Genomic DNA, 20,260 nt, shown 5'->3' on the forward strand with positions numbered 1-20,260 from the left:
CTCTTACAGAGTCGGGCAAACCTAACACGACCGGTGGTCTGTCTTCACAAGAGTGGCGCATAAGCCACCGCGTTTCAATAGATCTCTTATGAAAGTTAGCGATCAAAACTATTTAACGAACTGACGTGACGTTTGCCTACGCTTTAATTGGGTTATAGCGCCCAGTTAAAACGTAGCCCACCTAAACGTAGCCCAATGAGCGAAAGTTGGCTGTACAGGTTTTGAAATATTCCAGATCAGCCAAACTACTTCGGAGAACATAGCTCTAGGTCTACACTTGTGATCAGTATATCAGATATGACTGCTGTTACAAGTGTAGACCTGAGGTTCTGAACTCCAAGGTAGTTTGGCTGACCTAGAATATTCCTTTAGTGTCTCTAAATGATATTTGAGATTTCAATAGCTTCACGGATCCCAGCAGATTATGCAATGCTATTATTTATAGCGAAAACACAGGCCTGGATTAAAGATTGTTTGGGCCCGGGGCCAAAGCCGATATGGAGGCCCCTCGGAGGTACAAATGCGATGAGCAAAAAAGTTTTTCTTAATTTTTGAACAGTAATTTAGTAAAATGAAAAATAAAGTTGATGTTTAGCAAACATTGTTGTGGGGGCCCCTAAAATGTGGGGGCCCATGGCCCTGCCTCCTCTCCCTTAGATCCGGCCCTGCGAAAACACATAAAGTTATTCTTGTAGATTTGAACGATTTCATTGTAGGACAGTTTGGACGTTTATAATAATATTAAGTAGACTTCAGATCCAGCAACCGCGGTTGGTTATGCAACGTTACTCAGTATAACAGATATGGCTACAGTTACAAGTGTAGACTTCAAGTTCTGAACTCCAAGGTAGTTTGACTGACCTGGATTATCCCTATAGTTTCTATAAATGACATTGTAGATTTCAAGAGCTTCCCAGTAGATTATGTAATGCTATTAATATACAAAAAGAGAGATTTTTCAACGTGTTGTACAAAATACAACAGCGCAATCACTCGAGGGTTAAATCGGCGTATGATGAAATTGATCGAGATCAGCTATGGTAGATTTCGGGGCAGTAGGGACAGTTGTCCAGGGGCTTGACGATCCCGCTCATTCTGCGATTCGGCTGTGTAGCTGCTGGCGAAGAATATGACTACTAATCACAATTCAAGATGCAAGCGGCCCGTGCAGTGGATCGAGGGGCTGAAAGAGATGCTTGATCATTAACTCAGCCTGTGGGGTATCTGTGGTGAGGTTAACCCCTTCGCAAGAAAAGCGGGTTGGCCAGATCTCCGTTAAGGAGAGCAAATGGAGGAGTAGGGAGCTGTGCACGTAGTACCAGCGTAGGCAATCCGATCTCCTCCCCGGCTAGTTTGTCGGGTGAGGTATTGGACGGAGTGTGGTTAACGAGGGCCATAAACAAGAAACGTGATGGGCTCTCAGCGATGGAGGTGGTTGCGCAACAGATTGACGCCTTCGCTTTCGCGGGTAGACCCAAAGGTGTAGCGGATGCTATTGCTTATGGACAAGCAATAGCAGGAACTTATGAGGCGGCCATCAGGTGAAGTGGCACCCGCAAGGCTAGACGGCTGTTAATCCCGGAGGTCGATAGTAAAGTCCAACCTCAGCCAGGCGTCACGGAAAGATGGGAAAGGTGGGCCTGAAAAGGCCGGTTCGTCCCGGATCGAAGCAAACGCGGGGTTGCGACCATTGATTGGTTCTCAACAATAACAGGATAGGGCTGGTCAGTGCTTCAGGTTTGCTTTTAGGTGTCTGGAACCAGGATACAAGTCAATGATAATTTTTCCCGGATGTGATAGGTTTTCACGGAAAAGTAACAGTCTAGCTACAAAAAGTGTTCTATATCTAAACCCGTTAATATATTCCAAACAAAGTTACACACATAAACGCCAGTTGGTTGCGCTATATCACACTAGTCAAAACTAAGTATTTTCGTTTCCTGAATCGTAATGTGTACCTGGATCTATTTTAGCTTACTCCTGTTTTCGGCTCAATTCCTCAATGGCCTTCTTATGGCGGGCAATGGCTTCCTCGTGATGCTTAATCGATTCCTCGTGAAAATCAACCTTTCCGATAATCTTTTCCTTCAGCTTGTGCAGCTGTTCTTGGCGCTACAATTGTGTCATACTTCATAGATTACAATTCCAAATTGAGACATGTATAGGGACATTACCTTCTTGAAGAAATATTCCTCTTCATGGGCGGCTTCCATTTTGCCGAAGGCACCGCCAGCTTCGCGAATAGCGCCACCACCACCACCCCCCTTTCCTGCGCCAGAGCCCATCTCGCCGATTTGGCTGCTAATTCCGGCAAACCTGTAGAATATTGAAAAAAAAGTTGAAAAAATGTAAAATTTTTAAATTGAAATTGAAATTTTGAGTATAGTTTAGTTGATGTAATGAAGAATGCCCTGGATCTGTATTCTTCTAAGAAATAACCTTCAGTTGTATTATTCCAAGTGCATCCTTGCCGGAATTTCCCTTAAGACAGTTTTATATACTGATAGCGACATGCTCATCTCAGATGCCAATGTTAATTGAAGTATTCCTGACAGGATCCTTGGAAGAATTCTTGAAGGAATTCTCGTAAATGATTGCCTTGAAACTGTCACTGAAGGTATTCCTGAAGTGAATTCCTGGAGAAATTCTTGAAGAATTTCCTGGAAGTATTCCCGGAGAACTCTCAAATCATGGAATTCTTGAAATAACCTGAAGGGATTCTTGACGATTCGCTGGAAGGTATGCAAAAAGAGATTTCAGGTATGCGTGAATTTCGAAAGAATCTTCCCTTAGTGAATTCCTGAAGCATCTCCTAGAGAAATGCCTAAAAAAATCCATGGAAGAGAATTATTGTAAGAACTCCTTCCGCAATCCCTGAGTAAACTCATGAGAAGAAACTGTTCGAGGAATTACCGAAGGAATCCCTGGAATATTTTTAGGCAACTTCTTGGGAAAATACCAAAAGAAGTTTCTGAAGAAGTTGTAAGAACTCCTTCCGGAATCCCTGAGTAAACTCATGAAGAAACTGTTGGAGGAAATCCCAAAGGAATCCTGAAATATTTTTAGGCAACTTCTTGGGAAAATACCAAAAGAAGTTTCTGAAGAATTCCCTACGCAAATTTTGGAAGGATATACCTGGTAGGAATCTTGAGGATATCCTAAGATAAGCCCTAAAAAAATCGTTGGTTGAAATCCTCAAGGCATTCCTTGGGGTATTTCTAAGGAATCCCCTGAAATATTTTTGGTAGAATCCCTGAAGGACTTTTCCAGGGAGTTAGGAAGAATCTCTGGAGGAGTTCCTGAAGAAATGTGGATGAACTCCTAAAGGACTTCTTGAGGAAATTTGTGAAAGAGTTCTTGGATGACTTCTTGAATTCTTGGAATAATACCTGGAGGAATCCCTGGTGGAAATCCTGGAGGAATGCCAGGAGGAATTTCTGGAGGGATTCCTGGGGGTAATCTTGGATGAACTCCTGTAGAAATTCCTGTAGGAATTTCTGGAAGAATTCCTGTAGAAATTTCTTGAAGAAACACTGGAGCAATTCAAGGAGGAATCGTTGGAGAAAATCCTGGAGAGATCCCTAGAGGAATTCCTGGATGAAGGGAATGCCTGAAAGATTTTTTTTAATTTCTTTGTATTTGTGAATTTTAACTTAATGCTAATTCTTCACACACCTGAAAGAATCATTTTTTTTGCTTAGGCTAACCAAGCCAAGTAAAAATTACAACGTTTAATACTTTGACATTCAGCACACAACAGAAACACGTGTTACTTCATGGAGGAGGAATCCCTGAATTCCTTCCTGGAGGACTCCCTGGAGAAATTCCTGGAGAACTCTCTGACGGAATTCCTGGAGGAATGCCTGGCGGAAATCTTGGAGGAATGCATGGAGGAATGCCTGGAGGAATTCCAGAAGGAATGCCTGGATTTTTAGCCCTGGGCTAGTTCATCTCGGGACCCACGCTTTACTTCCCTTCCGAAGGAAGAACTCACATTTTGTGAGTTTGTCGGGAGTGGGATTCGATCCCAGGCGGAATTCGTGGAGGAATGCATGGAGGAATGCCTTGAGGAATCCCTAGAGGAATCCCCGGAGGAAATCCTGGAGCAATCCCCGGAGGAAATCCTGGAGGAATCCCAAAAGCAATTTCTGGAGGAATTCCTGTAGGGTAACTCTCGCTGAGACCGTCCCACTACATATTTACACCATGTCTTTAAAAATGTTTGAGGTGGTGATTTTCTTAAAGTCCTCCTCAAAAAAGTAAGAAAAATGCATTTTGTTAATCAATTTGATGGACCCCCGTTAGTTAGAGCCACAACCATTTTTGCGGACCCCTCGATTTTGATCAATTGTTGGCCCATTTAAACCGTTATAACTCAAAAGTTTCTCCAAAAATCACCTCATAAGAAAATGTTGTTGAAAAGAGGAAAGATAGGGCTACTATTTTTAGTTATAAAAAAATGGGTCAGCCATATTTATTTTGGCCGCCATCTTGGATTTTTATACCAAAAGCTTTTTTTCACCATGTTGGCAACCACCGATTTTCAAAACTTTTGCGTCAATCAAAAGCAGGGACATTTTTACACAACATATCAAAAATTGAGAGATGTATCTTTTTGCTATCAAAAGTTATCTGCACTTTTGTAAATTATGACACTTTAGTGCACTGGGCCAGGTACCGGTTGTTTACATAAATGCAGCGTTATTTCACAGTGTTTACGAACACTGTGGACTCCTTGGAGGAATTCCTGGAGGAATCTCTGGATGAATCCCAGGAGCAATTTCTGGAGGAATTCTTGGAGGAATATCTGGAGGAATTCCTAGAGAAATTCCTGGGGGACATCTTGGATGAATTCAGGTAGGGATTTCTGGAAGAATTCCTGTAGGAATTTCTGGAGGAATTCCCGTAGGAATTTCTGGAGGAATTCCTGTAGGAATTTCTGGAGGAATTCCTGTAGGAATTTCTGGAGGAATTCCTGTAGGAATTTCTGGGGGAATTCCTGTAGGAATTTCTGGAGAAATTCCTGTAGGAATTTCTGTAGGAATTCCTGTAGGAATTTCTGGAGGAATTCCTGTAGGAATTTCTGGAGGAATTCCTGTAGGAATTTCTGGAGGAATTCCTGTAGGAATTTCTGGAGGAATTCCTGTAGGAATTTCTGGAGGAATTCCTGTAGGAATTTCTGGAGGAATTCCTGTAGGAATTTCTGGAGGAATTCCTGTAGGAATTTCTGGAGGAATTCCTGTAGGAATTTCTGGAGGAATTCCTGTAGGAATTTCTGGAGGAATTCCTGTAGGAATTTCTGGAGGAATTTCTGGAGGACTGGAATCACTGGAACAGATCAATTAGGAATCGTTGGAGAAATTTCTGGAGAGATCCCTCGAGGAATTCCTGGATAAATCTTTAAAGGAATGCCTGAAAGAATCAATGCAGGAATAGTGAGAGGAAGACCTCAAGGAAAGTCAATTTCTCGATTTTTGCTTAGGCTAACTAAGCCAAGAGGATATTACAACGTTAAATGCTTTGACATTCAACACACAACAGAATCACGTGTTTGACGAAGAAAATTACGAGGAAAGCCTGGAGGAATTTTAGAAGAAATTCAAGGAGAGATCCCTGAATTCCTTCTTGGAGGACTTCCTGGAGGGATTACTTGAAGAATCACTGGATCAATTCCAGGAGGAATCCCAGGAATAATTCCTTTAGAAATCCCAGGTGGAAGTACTGAGGAAATCACAGAAGGAATTCTTGAAAAAATCCTGAAGGAATTCCAAGATGAGTTCGTGGAGGAATTTCTGGAGGAATCCCTGTAGCAGTTCCTGAAAGAATCCCTTGAGGAATTCATGAAGAAACCCCAGAAAGAATCCCGGATGCAATGCCAAGAGGAATTACCGAAGGAAATCTTTAAACAATTACTGGATGAATTCTTGGAGTTCCTGAAGGAATCCCAAGTAGAGTTCCTGGAGGAATCCTTGGAGATTTTTTTTAAGTAATGCCTGGGGAGTTTATCCTAAAAGATTCCCCGAAGGAATTTCCGAGTAAATCCCTGCATGAATTTCTGGAGGATGGTTCCATGTTTTGAATAATACTAGATATTTTCAAATTTCTTCCGACTGTTCTAAACTTGACTATATTGTGGAGATTTGGTAGAAGAGATTGATGTCTTATGTGGGGCATTTAACCATTTCTAAATAAATCAAATGATTACAATAACTGGAGTAAAATCTGAAATCCAGTAAAAGTAATAAAAATGAATCACAGCATCTCACAGCATCGACATAGATTGACATAGGGACAGTTATAGAAAGAATAATATTGTAAATCATAAGCCATTCCATGCAGACTTTGATAACACTGTCAAATAATAATTATTGAATCTTGAATCGTTATGCAACACAAACTCAGATGAAGCCACATGGTGTGTTTACAGCAGATTCTTATTCAAACAGCATACAACCAAGCGTGCGGACGATGTAAATACGATGTAACGCACAAAAAAAAACGGTCAAAGTGTTTGGGAATCAAATGTATACACACCATCAGAAGCAGATACAAGGGCTATATTTAGCGTATATTCGTTCCATTCGCACAGGGCAGAGTTATCGGTGTGCACCTGAGGTGATAATCCACAATCATGAAACCTACTGATAAACAAACTCATTTCGGAGCACACAACTCTTATTACGATAATTGTCAATTTTTGAAATTTAATGCAATTTTGTCTAGTATGGGTAAATATGCTTAACATGTGGTTCGAATAGTTGTTCAACGGTGTATAACATGTGATATGATTAGGAATTGTAAACAAACGATTATAATGTTAACTAGTATGGTTAAAGTTCTATTCTTAAAAAATTGTTTTTTTTTTCAACATTGCGTATTGTGGTCGATTGATTGCATGACAAGCAATATGCTGATAAATTTGCTTGGTGCATGATCTCATCCATATACCTAACGGCATTTGCAAGAATTACCAAACAAAAAAATCACTGGAGAACCAACATCAACACACGGTAACCAATGGCTGATAAGATTATTTCCTATGCTAAATTGAATCTAACATATCAATAAAAATGACCAACAATCAGATCAGAAAAAGAAAACATCTATTATTAGCCAGACGAGCCAAAATATCGCTAACTGGATTCATCCGCACAGCAAAACCCCAACATTCTACGTCTTTTCTTTATGACATTGATTGAAAAATTCAGCGCACAAAATCAAAATTGGGAAGTAGATTTGAACTTCATAAAAGCATAGTATAATCAACTGCACTTACCTCATGGCGGACGGTGCAATCCATGTGGTCGTCTTCCGAAGCGACTGCATCTTTTCAGGAACGTTGCAACACAAAATTTACTATAGGGTATTAGGTCTTTCACTGCTTCCACCAACAAAAGTGCGCACCAGATTAGTTCAAGGGTCTACGATCTAATGATGGCGATAGTAGGAAATTTCGGCTACGTGCTGAGGTACTGGTGGGGTGGAATATACGCACACACACATGTACAGATCGTGGTGGTACACAGTCGCAATCTAATATTTACTGGGGTCAGCGATTCTCAAGCTCTATAGTAATAATTTAGTCGATATGGTCTGTTCCAAAAAGAAGAGACAACATTTTTGGTGCGAATTTAAAACCTGCATTGCCATAGAAAATTTTTTATCCACTTCCAGAACATCATGTTTTATAGTAAAGCTGGCTTGTATTGTACACGAGGTCTTTATTTTAAATGTAGGCTTAGGAATGATACTTACTGAAGAAATTTTCAAAGGAATTCATGAGAGAAACTTTGTAAAAATTGGTGAAGGAACCAGGAGAAGTGTATGAAGCCATCCCTGAAGGAATACTTGGAAGAACTTCTAGAAAATACCTTAAACATTTTTTAAACAACATCCCAGGAGCATTTTCCACAAAAATCGCCTAGGCAATTTGTAGAGGAATTTATGGAAAACTCCTAAAGATCAATTATTGGACAAATTATTTGAGGAAGCTGCAGCTAAATTTCTAAAGGAATCCCTGGTGTAATTTCTGAAGTTAGCTTTGGTGAACTTTCAAAGAATTTCTGAAGGTATTTCCGGAGGAATACCTCCAAGAATCTCAGAACGAATTCCTGAGGAGTTATGAGAAAAAAAAACCTAGAGCAATTCCTGGAATAAATCTTAGAGGAATCCCTAACCCAACTTCTGGAGAAATCCCCAAGGAAATCGCAACAAGAATCTCAGAAGGAATTCCTGAAGGTAGTTATGAGAAGAAAAAAAAAACCCTGGAGAAATTCCTGCACAAATTCCTAGGAGAATCTCTGGCCCAGCTACTAGAGATATCCCCGAGAGAATCTCTGAAGAAATCCCTTTTTTCTGTTTAAAAGGTTACTAGCCGGTCGCTGAGTAGCGATGAACCCTCTAAAAAGGCCTTGGATAGGAAAGAACATAATACTTCTGAAGCAGTTTACCTGACGTGCACGGATAAGGTGGCATTCAAGAAGACAGTGTTGCAAACTGACCCGGAAGGTTACGATAGAAAGTGGGAAAGTTGCTTTTTGTAGTAATGTCCATGTAATTTGTTAGGTTCTTTTCAAGACGTCAGTTAGTTGCTGTTTAGTGCTAAAGGGACAGTTATGGGAAGAACAATAAAGTAAATCAACTATTCCATGGAGACTTTCATGACACTGCCAAATAATAATTATTGAATCTTGAACTGTTATGCAACACAAACTCAGATGAAACCACATGGTGTGTTTACAGCAGATTCTTATTCAAACAGCATACAACTGACACATGAGTCAATTGTTGCACTAGCCTTTCCGAAAAGTAGTAATTTTCGTCCAAAATGTCGAGACTCATTGAGGTCATCATGCGTTAGCTTCATAATTTAACTATGAACCTTTGCTTCCTACCAAGAATGTTTCATATCACCTTGCAAGAGTCTGACTCTTCCCCCCACAACTTATTCCAGAAGACCTGTAGAGTCGGTCTGTCATACAACGTCTCCAAACTGTACCTACAGTGGTATGAAATATTTTTAAGGATGGCCAAGCGATGCTCGCAGGCTGGATTATTATGTTCTTTGACAAAGTTGTAAGACAAACATACGCTGCAAGCCTACCAAATATCACAGCCCGAAACCAAGCCTCCGAAACGATGCATAGGTAAACGAGCCAAACACTTGTCCAGCGATCCAAAACATTCTTGCATTACTGTTTATTTATCGCTTATTGATTAAGTTTATAGAAACTATTGTTTATATGATTGACATTTTATCAAGATTAGCTCAAAGATTAACCGTAGAAATCGATTAAAAGTAATAGTTTTACCGTATCCGTGATAGTGTTTCCAGCATCGTACAAATAAGGTTCCTATATCACTTGCACATACAAGCTCTAACTCATATCATAGTAGGCTGTGAGTAAAAAAATCCGATTTCTTAAGTTAAAAATTTGCACCATGAAGAGGTTGCAGTGGCAGTCATGATTTGCCAACGCGCAAATGTTAAAAAAGACATCTCAGGAGTGTTTAGGTGGGCCGTAAAACGGTCCTAGACCGAAAAAACCAAGGGAGACTATTCGCGAAGGTGTCCACTGGTCGTCCAAGGTTGACCGAGCAGATGAAAATATCTCGAGCATAATACAATATGTTATTTTGGCATAATAACTGAATAATAGAATCAGTAGTTTTTAAGTTATTAAAATAACATATTAGGCCGATGCAAACATTTAATTTGTTTTATGTCATCCTCTCCCCCCTCAAAAATCCCAAAATATTGAAGGGGCAAAAAAAAAACATAGCTGCCCTTGATTCCATTTTCGAAAGAAAATTTTTTCACAAGCAACTATTTTTCAATAGTTGAAAAATATTTTTTAAATCGTTAGTATAATTTGTAATTTTTCAATAGTTTTTTTTTTTTGTTTGTTCCTTATTTATTTTTGCCCCCCCTCCTCGTACCTTTCATCAACCTTATGTTATAAACTTGTCTGTCATAAGCGGCAAAATAACAAATATCATAACAAAAAAGTGATCCTGGAAGACCAATTCAATAACCTGTTTTGTTATATTCAATAACAACTCTATAACAGTGAATTTCAAAACTAGTTTTTGTTGCGTTATTGTTCATCACATATCTGTACATTCTCAATAGTAGAATCATAACTAAACTTGTTCTACAACAAAATATGTTATCGAAATATTATTTAGTGGATGTATCCCAATAACTTGATCATAACAAAATAAGATTGCCCAACAAAACATGTTATAGAAAAGCAATACTTTGATAAGTTAATAATAACAAATTATGATATAAAACAGGCTATGTGATTCTGTTGTTATCAATTTGCTATTCTTCTCTGCTCGGGATAGCATGGATTACGAAAGCTATCGCTGCCACCACAAAGAAGATTTGGCCCAATTATGTGCCCTGAATGAAAAAATGGCAAAAAACGCGAAATCAGCTACTTAACGGCACGGAAGATCGAAAAGGAAAATTATGGGGGCCATCAACTTCGACCATAGAAAAAAAAAACTCACATGAATACCAAAGGCATCCGGGAGCAACGAGTAGCGCTTGAAGTAGCGCCATGTGAGAAAGTCTTCCGTTTTTTTTTTGTTTTCCGACGAGAGCATGTTTACTATCGATCCCGTACCAAATTCCAGAACCAATAGCGACACTAAATTATTTTTTGAGTGTTGATGTCTACACCATTAGGCAATGTCAAAATGAGCATAAGCATGAGATGACCGTACAATTCGTAGTTGCTACTCCGTTACTGACCAGAACAGTCAACATTGCACAGGGAACCAAAAGGATGGGGCCTGGGTGAAGCTTTCCATCCTCAATGTGCAATTTTGAAGGTTCAAAACTTAACATTGTCAGTACCGGCGCCGGCCACGTCCTTACGGTCATCGGGGAATGGGAGGAATGTTAGTGTGACATCCGTTGCTACTAGAGACCGTGTGTACCTCCGCATTCCGACCGTTGTCACAGGAAGGAAGTTTGTTACAAGGGAATGGAAGGGATAGAAAGTTACATAGCTCTGGATTCACATTGGTAAGTGATGTGAACTATGCAACTTTTGATATGATTTAGTCTCCCGCCAGCCAGCTGTCGGAAGAATACAATAATTTTATTGTATGTCTACACCATTAGACAATGTCAAAATAGAAAAAACTCAAACAATTTGATTTTTAAATGTGAAACTCCCACGGTGACTGTAAAGTCACTTTTCGACATTTACGTAGACAAATTACGAGTAGTCACAAATGCACTTAGTCATTGTGCAAGTGTCAAACTAAGAAAATCGAAATTTTTGTATTCGCACCCTACCCAAATTCGATCAAAAATCGAAATAAACAACTTCAGTTATGATTTTTTAATAATGTATGGCATAAAATAACAAGTATTACATGTTTGTCATTAAAAAGTTCGAGATTTGGCTAGAATCGCCAAAATATCTGTTCAGTTGCCATGATAGTGATCTGGAGAGTGGATCAGTATCAAGTCGTTGCCTGTCATAGTCGTCCTGATATTGATCGGCCTGCAGTGATAGTGACGGTAGTGCAACATCAGTAGTCAACTGACATGACTGATATTATGCAGCTCTGACTATGACAGCCTGCAAAAAAAAACAATTTATTGTATTCACAAGTGGTACTGGAACGTTATGTTACAATGGTACAAACATTGTCACGCATACGGTACAATATAGAAATATTTGAGTTTATATTATTCAATATTGTGCAATAATGCAGCAAATGTATGTACTTGAGATAAATATAAACAGCTAAGATTGGTCAAATATCAACCGATCAACATGAGAAGGAGAGGAATAGGCTAAAATCTACTAAGCCCAGGCGGTACATCATGTTCATAAAGTATATTTGATACTTTGTCTGAAAGCAGCCGATCCACGCTGAATCGTTAGAGGCGCACTAAAGTGCTGTACCTATTCACTAAATAATAATTATATACAGTCATGACCCGCTGGTTGGGGGCTTAATAGTTGGGTGACTTTTTAGTTGGGGCCCCGTTAGTTGAGCTGTCAGCCAACTAAAAAGTACCTGGATGTCATAATTCAATGTCAAACTGAAAATGACAACCAATCTGTAATTCCGAGGGGCGAGCTAATGAGTTTTTGGTTTCTTAAACTTTACTGATAATCGAAAACAATTTATATTTCATATTACTTAAAAAAAGAAAGAATATGTACAATTACTTCGAAACAAATCCAAAACATCGGCAATCTTTATTTTGTCGATCGTTGAAAGCGTTTTGTGCTTGCTTTTGGTCCGGGTGGTTTCATAAACATCTATATTTTCACTTCACCGACTAAAAATGGGTGAAAATAATTATTTCTCGCATTGGCCATATATGTATCTTGCAAAACGTATCAGTTTTGCTCTGAATGTGAAACAAATTGAAAAATTTTCTTTTTTGATTTCAACCTAAACATGATTAAAAAAACAATGAGCACGCCCCTTGTGCTGCTGTCACTTCACCCAACTAGCGAATCGAATTCGTTGGTTGGGTGGAGGTTGTGGCTCAACGAGCGGGTTCCGACTGTACACGGTGTTCAATAAGTTCGGGATCAATTATAGCATATGGTTTTGAATAAAGTCTTTTTCTACTTTTTCACGCAGAGAAATTTCATCTTATTGAATCAAAAAAATATATTTTTGAAGCTCATTTTTGTTATAAACAGACTTATTTTTCAATTCTACAATTTTATTTTGTTCATTCAACTATAAAATTTGTTGTTTTCAATACAACAGCTGAACGAGACAAAAATTGTAAATTTAAAAAAATATTTTTTTGTTTGAAATACTTTTTTATTTTTGATTCCAAAAATTATTGTAAATCCAAGAAATGTTCACGTCGAAATGACAGGCAGCTGACACACTAGTGTATGCGGAAAAGATTGCAACTTTGTAAGTGCCTTCTGCCAAATTTTGAGTGTTGTTGGCACCACCAACCATAGAGGAAAATCACGCTAACCGATAATATATGATCATGTTTTGGCAATATCGGAAAGCGTCAAGCGTCCATAACGTAGAAAGTGATTCACATTTATTGATCAATTTTCAAGAGCAGTTGTGGCTACAATGAACAACGCGCAGTAACTCATCAGCATTCCAGAAGTGTGTGTTCGATTCCCGCTTGGAATCATTGTTGATTTGCCAAAACATTAAAAAAATTGTAAATTCAACAAAAATTTTATTTGTAGATGTTGACAGCTGGCTTTTTTGAAAACAACAATTTTGATTATTAAACCAAAGAATATTTATTTTTGAAATCAAAAAATAAAATTATTAGCCGGGGAACGATAATTATTTTTGTTGTTTTTACACAGGATTTTTTTGAGTTTAAAAAAGATTTTTCTGCGTTTTTATAAGCCTTAGATGTATCTAATGTTTGTTAGCTCCGGCACGCTGGAATAATTTTCGATAAGTTGCTAAAGGTACAGAAGTCTAAAACGTTGACTTTTGAGTTTATATCTCTCTATACTAAATTAAAATAACTAAATTAATAGACAAAAGCTTTACACTGCTATTTCAGTGATGATATGATGATAAATTTGCAAGTTTAGTAAAAATGTGCTTAAATCTATGAAAAAGGCATAAATACATTATATAAAGCCAATTTTGGTTAAAATTTGCCACTATAGGGATATAATCATGTTTTGGAAAAGATAATTATGGATCTAACTGGGATATAACGCAGCCTTGCTTTTTGACAAAACCAAAATCATTAAAACATGTTCAGTGGCAATTTTAGCGGTTTAAAAGATCAAAATAAAATGAGTCCGTACTTCACCCAATCTGAATCTTATAGATTATTTCGTATGGCCATAGTTGCTACCACTAATGCTGAGGACAACGACCTAATTTGATTTAACTTAACACCATTACTCAATAAAAACTAGACGAAATACCAATGACAGACGTGCGTGCCGGCCGAAAGGAACTTTATACACATTTGCAATTATTACAAAAGGATAAAGGACAGTTTATTTCAAAACATATACTGTATTTGATCAGCATTATGTGAGCTTTCAATTAATACATTCACTTTGCAAATCTGAATTACAGATGGGAAATAAATTCAATTTTACTGTGTATCCGAACTTATTGAACACCGTGTAGTTAATATGTAATGATGCATTTCCACTTTAGTTTCGTCAATCCCCCGTGATCAGGCCAAGGAAAACTCTGAAGAAATTCTTGCAAGATTTCCTGAAGATTTTTTTGCTAGATTTTCTGGGAAAATTCTCGCTGGTATATCTGTGAGAGAATTCCTGTCGGAATCTTTGGATGAATTACTGCAGGAATCTCTGGAGTAAAGATCCAAAAATCTCTGGAAGAATTTTTGTAAGAACTCCAGAAAGCAATCTGTGCAGCAACCTCTAGAGAAATCACTGATGGAATCACTGGAGGCACAGCTGGAGGATTTTCTGGGAGTAGTAGAGCACTAAATAGTAGAGCAATGTCTGAAGAAACCTTGCAAGCACCTCTGAGCAAATTTTCGCATGCATGCTCAGAGGAGTTCCATTAGGAATTTCTGAAGGAAGAACTACAGAACGAATTTTCTTCCGAACTCTGCAGAAATATCAAAAATCCTTGAAAGAGTCCATGAAGAAATATCCGATATGGTCATAGCTGTAAAGAGTATTCAGAACATGGGTATTGGAACTTTTCGCAATAGAAATTTCAATGATTTCCTTGGACATAGGATATCTTCGTGCCTGCCACACGATATACGCATGCAAAATGGTCATTGGCAGAGGAAGCTCTCAGTCAAAAGCTGTGGAAGTACTCATAGAACACTAAGCTGTGGCTTTGCACCAGTGAGTACGTCACGCGAAGAAAAAGATTTAGGAGAACTTTTGAATCCTGATGAATGTAGGAAATCATAGATATCTCTTTTTTTTGAGGATTTTCTGGAGGGATTCATGGATAAAAATCCTCATAGCAATATCTGAAGCACTCCCTCAGGGGAAAAGCTTGAATAAATTTTATATAAAAACCATGGATAAATTTCTGAACGAATCTTCGAAGACATATTTGAAAAACTCCCTGGAAAATTGTAGAAATTTGTAGGAAAAACTTCTGGAGTACCTTCGAAGGATATTCCTAGAAGAATGAAACATTTCTGGGGGGATTCTTGAAAAAAAAATGCCAAAGTATAATCCCTGGAGAAACTTTTGAATGATCCCCGCGGGTATTCAGCTCGACCATGCTGAGGGTGAAGGATTCGATTCCCGTTCGGTCCAGGAACTTTTCGTAATGAAAATTTACTTGACTTCATTGATCATATAATATTCTCGTGCCTGCCACACGATATACGCATTTGCAAAATGGTCATTGGCGGAGGAAGCTCGCAGTTAATTGGAAGTGGAAGTGCTAAGAAAGAAGACGAGGAAAATTTCTTGTAAAATTTTAGAAGTTATTCTGAAGGAAGCACAATACAAAAATTCTTGGAGCAATATCCGAAGAAATCTATGATGGAATCGGTGGATTAGTTTCTGATACATTCCCTGAAGGAGAACTTCTTGTGAAATTTCAAGAGGAATTCTTGGAGAAATCATATGACAGAATCAGAAATGATTCTAGGAGAAATTCCCTAAAGAAATGTCTAAAGGAATCGTTTGAGGAATTTCTGATAGATTTCCTGAAAAAAGAAAATCTAAAGAAAGAATTTTGATAAGAATTTTTGAAGAAATTCTTAGAAGAACCCCAAAGAAAAAATTCTGGTGAATTTTTGAAGGAATCGCTAGATGAATTGCAGGATGTAAATATACATTAGAGTGGGTCAACGTTGTGAGAAACTATAAATTTGATTGTATCAACCCGGAACAAAACTTTTTCAATCTATATTGGCGTCCAAAACAACTGTGCAAAATTTGGGAGCGATTGGTTGCGTCCCCGTATTCCGCATTGCGATTGAAATTTGTATATGGAAGTTAGTATGGGCAAACATACTTTTTTTCATTTTACTCATAAGTTGAATTCTTTTGTAGAATACCCTGTAACTAATGACGTTAAATTATAGCCTAAGGATATGCCGAAAACCTTTGCCGAAGACCGCAAAGTAATCCGACGCTTGTGAAAAAAGTTATTCGCCTGGTAACTTAGGCCAAAAATTGAGATTTTATTACACTAGTTTACAGCATTTTTGAACTCGGTAAGCTGATGATCATTTTTGGTGTAGAATCATGCCCTGAGTTCGAAAACGCGAAGGAAAAAAATTACAGTAGAGCGGAACTTTTTTCGACTTTTCATACAAGGTTGATGATTTGAAATCAATTTTTGTTCTATTTTTAAGCAACGTCGCTCACTTCACACATCTCATTCTCCGTAATCAATGCTACGATTGAGCTGAATTTTTACTGTAACTCGCCTACATATGATGTGTCAAATAAACGTTGAGAAAGAATTTTTAGATTGTTTTTTTCTTATTGAAAAAAAATACATTTCTTCACATATTTTTGGAAATTTGGCTAAAATTTAAGGAGATCGTCCCTAAAACTCGCCAATATCTTGTATTTCATCAATCTGACGCAAAATCTGCATTCAGATGATCGAATGGTATTGTATTCAGCTTATAATTTATGGAAAAAGATTTGAAATTGGTTGAACAAAACGCAAGATATTTGAATTTTAGTAAATTCCATATTTTTAAAAGTTGTAAAACTCGATATTGAGCTAGAACTCAAAAAGTGCTCTACTTAAACATTTTTGAAGCACGGTTTCGAAATCAGTACTAAATTGTGCTTCAAAAATTTTGGTCGTTGACAGAAGTTCACGATTTTCGTTTTATTTTGTAAACTAGTGTTATTGATGTTATTCCTTTACATGTTAAATGTTAAGCACCACCAGGCAATCTGTACGTTATAACTTTTTTCACAAGTGTCGGATCACTTTGCGGTCTTCGGCAAAGTTTTTCAGCATATCCTAGACTATACTTCAACGTCATTAGTTAGATCGTTTTAGGCGAAAAATTACAATTTATGAGAAAAATGCAAAAAAGCACGTTTTCACATACAAAATTACATACAAATTTCAATCGCAATGCGGAATACGGGGAAGCAACCAATCGCTCCCAAATTTTGCACAGTTGCTTTGGACGCTAAAAGGAATCGAAAAAGCTTTGTTCCGAAAAATCGACTTTGTTGACCCAGTCTAATATACATGGACGAATACCTGGAAGAAACTCTGGAGACATTTATGTAAGAATCTTATAAGAAATTTCTGAAGGAATCTGCGAAGAAATTCCTGATGGAGAGTACAACTCCTCTAACCAATGTTTTCCGTTAGAAAACAACATAACTAAAATAGGTTCAGAAATTCAGAGAATTATCGGAAGCTCTTCAGTTATGGGCCTTAATGCAGAATATGCAACTTTTTTCATATTTCATTAGGAAGTTTTATAACAGTGAGTGACATGCAACCATATTAATAGATTGAGAACCGCTGACCTGGACCACTCCTTGCTTCCGCGACAACACCCTTGATGGTGGTGGTGCCTAATGATAACACTGCTTCGTCGTTTCTTCTACGCACCGGCAAACCGGCCCACTTGCACTGCACCGGGCCTTTTACTTCAAACACGTAACTTTTTCACACTCACTGTCCGCTGCACAGAATTAGTCTTTGTGTTATTCTACCTTTTCCATATGATGATGATCGAATGAACAACACCCGGCACTTTGATGGTCTGCGCCCGGCAGATTTCTTCGATGTATCGACAGCAGTCCCTCGAACCAAAACCAAGAAGCACAAGAAACAAAACGAACAAAACTGATTGACGGTTTGTTGTCGAGACACACATGGCATGCTACTTTCCGATTTCGATCATTTTCGAAAAGATTTAAAAAATGTAGGATATTCAATCTTGAGGATAATCGTTACCTGATGTTGTAGTAGGAGAAATTACCTATTCTCGGCAGTTTTGTTCTCTTCGTCATGCGGGGTTTTTTAAAACTTGTTGAACTCAGATTTGGCATCGAATCTTTCCTAACCAAGCTGAGTTATATGCCCAAATTTCAGAAAATATTTGGCTGACAAAAGTCCACCCCCCCCCCCCCCCCCCATGACGAAGAGAACAAACCTGCCGATAATACCCATTGTCACTCTACCTAATGTTGTTGTTGTTAGAATCGTGACGTCATGCTCGTTTGGATACAAATTTGGCAGTTCGTTTGGATACAACGGATTCATTATCGCGGATCTATGTTTACTCTACTAATGTCGAATTCGTTTTTGAACCTGGGTTGGAACTGGATTGGCGGAAAATGTGTAAACAAACAAACGTCAAACAAACTCAAACAAACTTTAGTACAAGCGAACCCGAAGTCGGGTTGGGGTTGAAACTGTGATCTCATCCAGTTCCAACCCAGGTTGGAACTGAATCAAAAACGAAAACGACATAAATATCTATACTCATTATAGGCATGTGGCTCCCATTTCCATCCAACGAAAACCCGAAAAAAAGTGATTGGAATAATAGGTGATGTCTTACTTACCTTACTTACCGATCAGGCTAAGGCCGGGGTGGCCTCTGCTGTACATAGTAGCCGCCTCCATTCCACTCGGTCCATGGCTGTTTGTCTCCAGTTCCGCACTCTGCGTAGGGTCCGCAGATCGTCCTCCACTTGGTCGACCCACCTAGCTCGCTGCGCTCCACGTCTTCTTGTACCGGTCGGATGACTCTCGAGAACCATTTTAGTCGGGTTGCTATCCGACATCCTGATGACGTGACCCGCCCACCGCAGCCTCCCGTTTTTCGCGGTATGGACGATGGTAGGTTATCTCAGCAGCTAATGCAGGGCTGTTACAAAAGTGTCGATTTGGAAACCGCAAAATCCGCGCCAAGCCATTTGAAATCCGCGCCGAGGTCATCAAATCCGCGCCAAAACAAAATATATGATTTTGATGACTCAAACTCATAAAAAGCCTGAATTTTTCAACTATTTATGGTTTTTGTTGCACTCCAGATGAAGATCATTTCTAAAGTTAAAACCGATTTCAACTATTATTCATCCATGATCTAAAATGCAACTTCCACATCAACCAATAGTATAAAATTGTTGCAAACAGGTTAGTTTTTTTTTTGAATAGGAATAACAAGTATTGAATAAATAGTCCGTTGATTGCTGGTCAATCAGGGTGACTACTTTTTTACGAGAATGGAGTTTTCTGTTCCCTGAAACAGTTCCAGTTCCAGTGAGAAAGGAGCATTCGTGACGAATCTTTGAAATAATTATAACCAACATTATGGTAGAAAACGTGCAATAAAATCTGTAGTAAGTCCCAAAAGATCGTTCGAGAGAACTGCAAGAAAATTTTCGGATTTTTTATGTAGATACTAACATAATCTATCATAATTCATAATCAACATTCTCAATCATAATCAATCATAAAAATCAATCATAATCAACATTCTAACATAATCTATCGATTAAATAAATCACCAATACCAATAGGAATAATATTTGAGGGAGATATTTCTTGAATAGGAAACATTTCATAAAAAAAGTCAGGCAAATGTTCTTGCCTTTGAGCAAACGGTATGTAGGGAAGTATTAATTTATTAGAAACTTATGATAAGAGTTTCTGGCCACTCCACACTCTTGGAAATTCAGTAAAGATTTCAGCAAGAATGTCCTCCATAGGATACCAAAGCTTCAAGTTTCCAAGTTAAAAATATCCTCCAAAAATTCTTCCAAGAAACTCTTTATTAACTGTGCTCGCTACTTCCCTCTCAACGAAAGCTCCGATTGGAAATCAAAGATAAATTTTACCCTGACAACCAGTGCTGAAAATTTCATTTCGTCACATCTAAATTCAACCTTCTACAGCTCAGCTTCTAAGCTGAACCTGAGAATATGATATATGGAAAACTTATGTGACTAGACCAGTTCTGCAAGGAAGTCACTGGAAAACTGCTATTTTTTGAATATTTAAGGTAAATGTCACGGACTACCTTTGAAATATGCCAAATGATATTCACCGTGAATATCATTGGCATTGATCACAGGTAGTCCGTGACATTTACCTTAAATATTCGAAAAATAGCAGTTTTTCCGTGACTTTCTTGCAGAACTGGTCTAGCCGCACAAGTTTTCCATCAACCATATTCTCAGGTTTTGCTTCTAAAATGAGGTGTAGGTGATTGAATTTAGATATGACGAAATGAATTTTTCAGCACTGCTGACAACAGAAGTTTACATAGAGTATCGCGCCACTTGGGTGGTGGCTTCTATATTCTTCTGTT

At 38.2% G+C, this 20,260-nt stretch overlaps 1 protein-coding gene across 1 annotated transcript; it reads right to left on the minus strand.

Annotated features, from left to right (window-relative positions):
• Nucleotides 1–1,838: 1,838 nt before the first annotated feature.
• LOC109623132 (ATPase inhibitor mai-2, mitochondrial) lies at nt 1,839–7,437 on the minus strand. Its single transcript, XM_020077617.3, has 3 exons — nt 7,277–7,437; nt 2,175–2,316; nt 1,839–2,112 (listed from the first exon to the last, which is right to left on the minus strand). The coding sequence occupies exons 1-3, from the start codon at nt 7,324–7,326 to the stop codon at nt 1,975–1,977; spliced, it is 330 nt and encodes a 109-aa protein (XP_019933176.2). The 5' UTR covers nt 7,327–7,437; the 3' UTR covers nt 1,839–1,974.
• Between the last annotated feature and the right edge of the window lie 12,823 nt (nt 7,438–20,260).

Source organism: Aedes albopictus, chromosome 2 (assembly GCF_035046485.1).
Source record: "Aedes albopictus strain Foshan chromosome 2, AalbF5, whole genome shotgun sequence".
NCBI classification, from domain to species: domain Eukaryota; kingdom Metazoa; phylum Arthropoda; class Insecta; order Diptera; family Culicidae; genus Aedes; species Aedes albopictus.

What these genes read in the sequence shown, in the direction of transcription:
- LOC109623132 (XM_020077617.3), bottom strand. Translation starts at nt 7,326, where the DNA reads ATGCAGTCGCTTCGGAAGACGACCACATGGATTGCACCGTCCGCCATG. An exon ending in ATTGCACCGTCCGCCATGAG is followed by an intron (nt 2,317 to 7,276) that starts GTAAGTGCAGTT and finishes AATATTCTACAG; the next exon opens with GTTTGCCGGAATTAGCAGCC. An exon ending in AGGAATATTTCTTCAAGAAG is followed by an intron (nt 2,113 to 2,174) that starts GTAATGTCCCTA and finishes ACACAATTGTAG; the next exon opens with CGCCAAGAACAGCTGCACAA.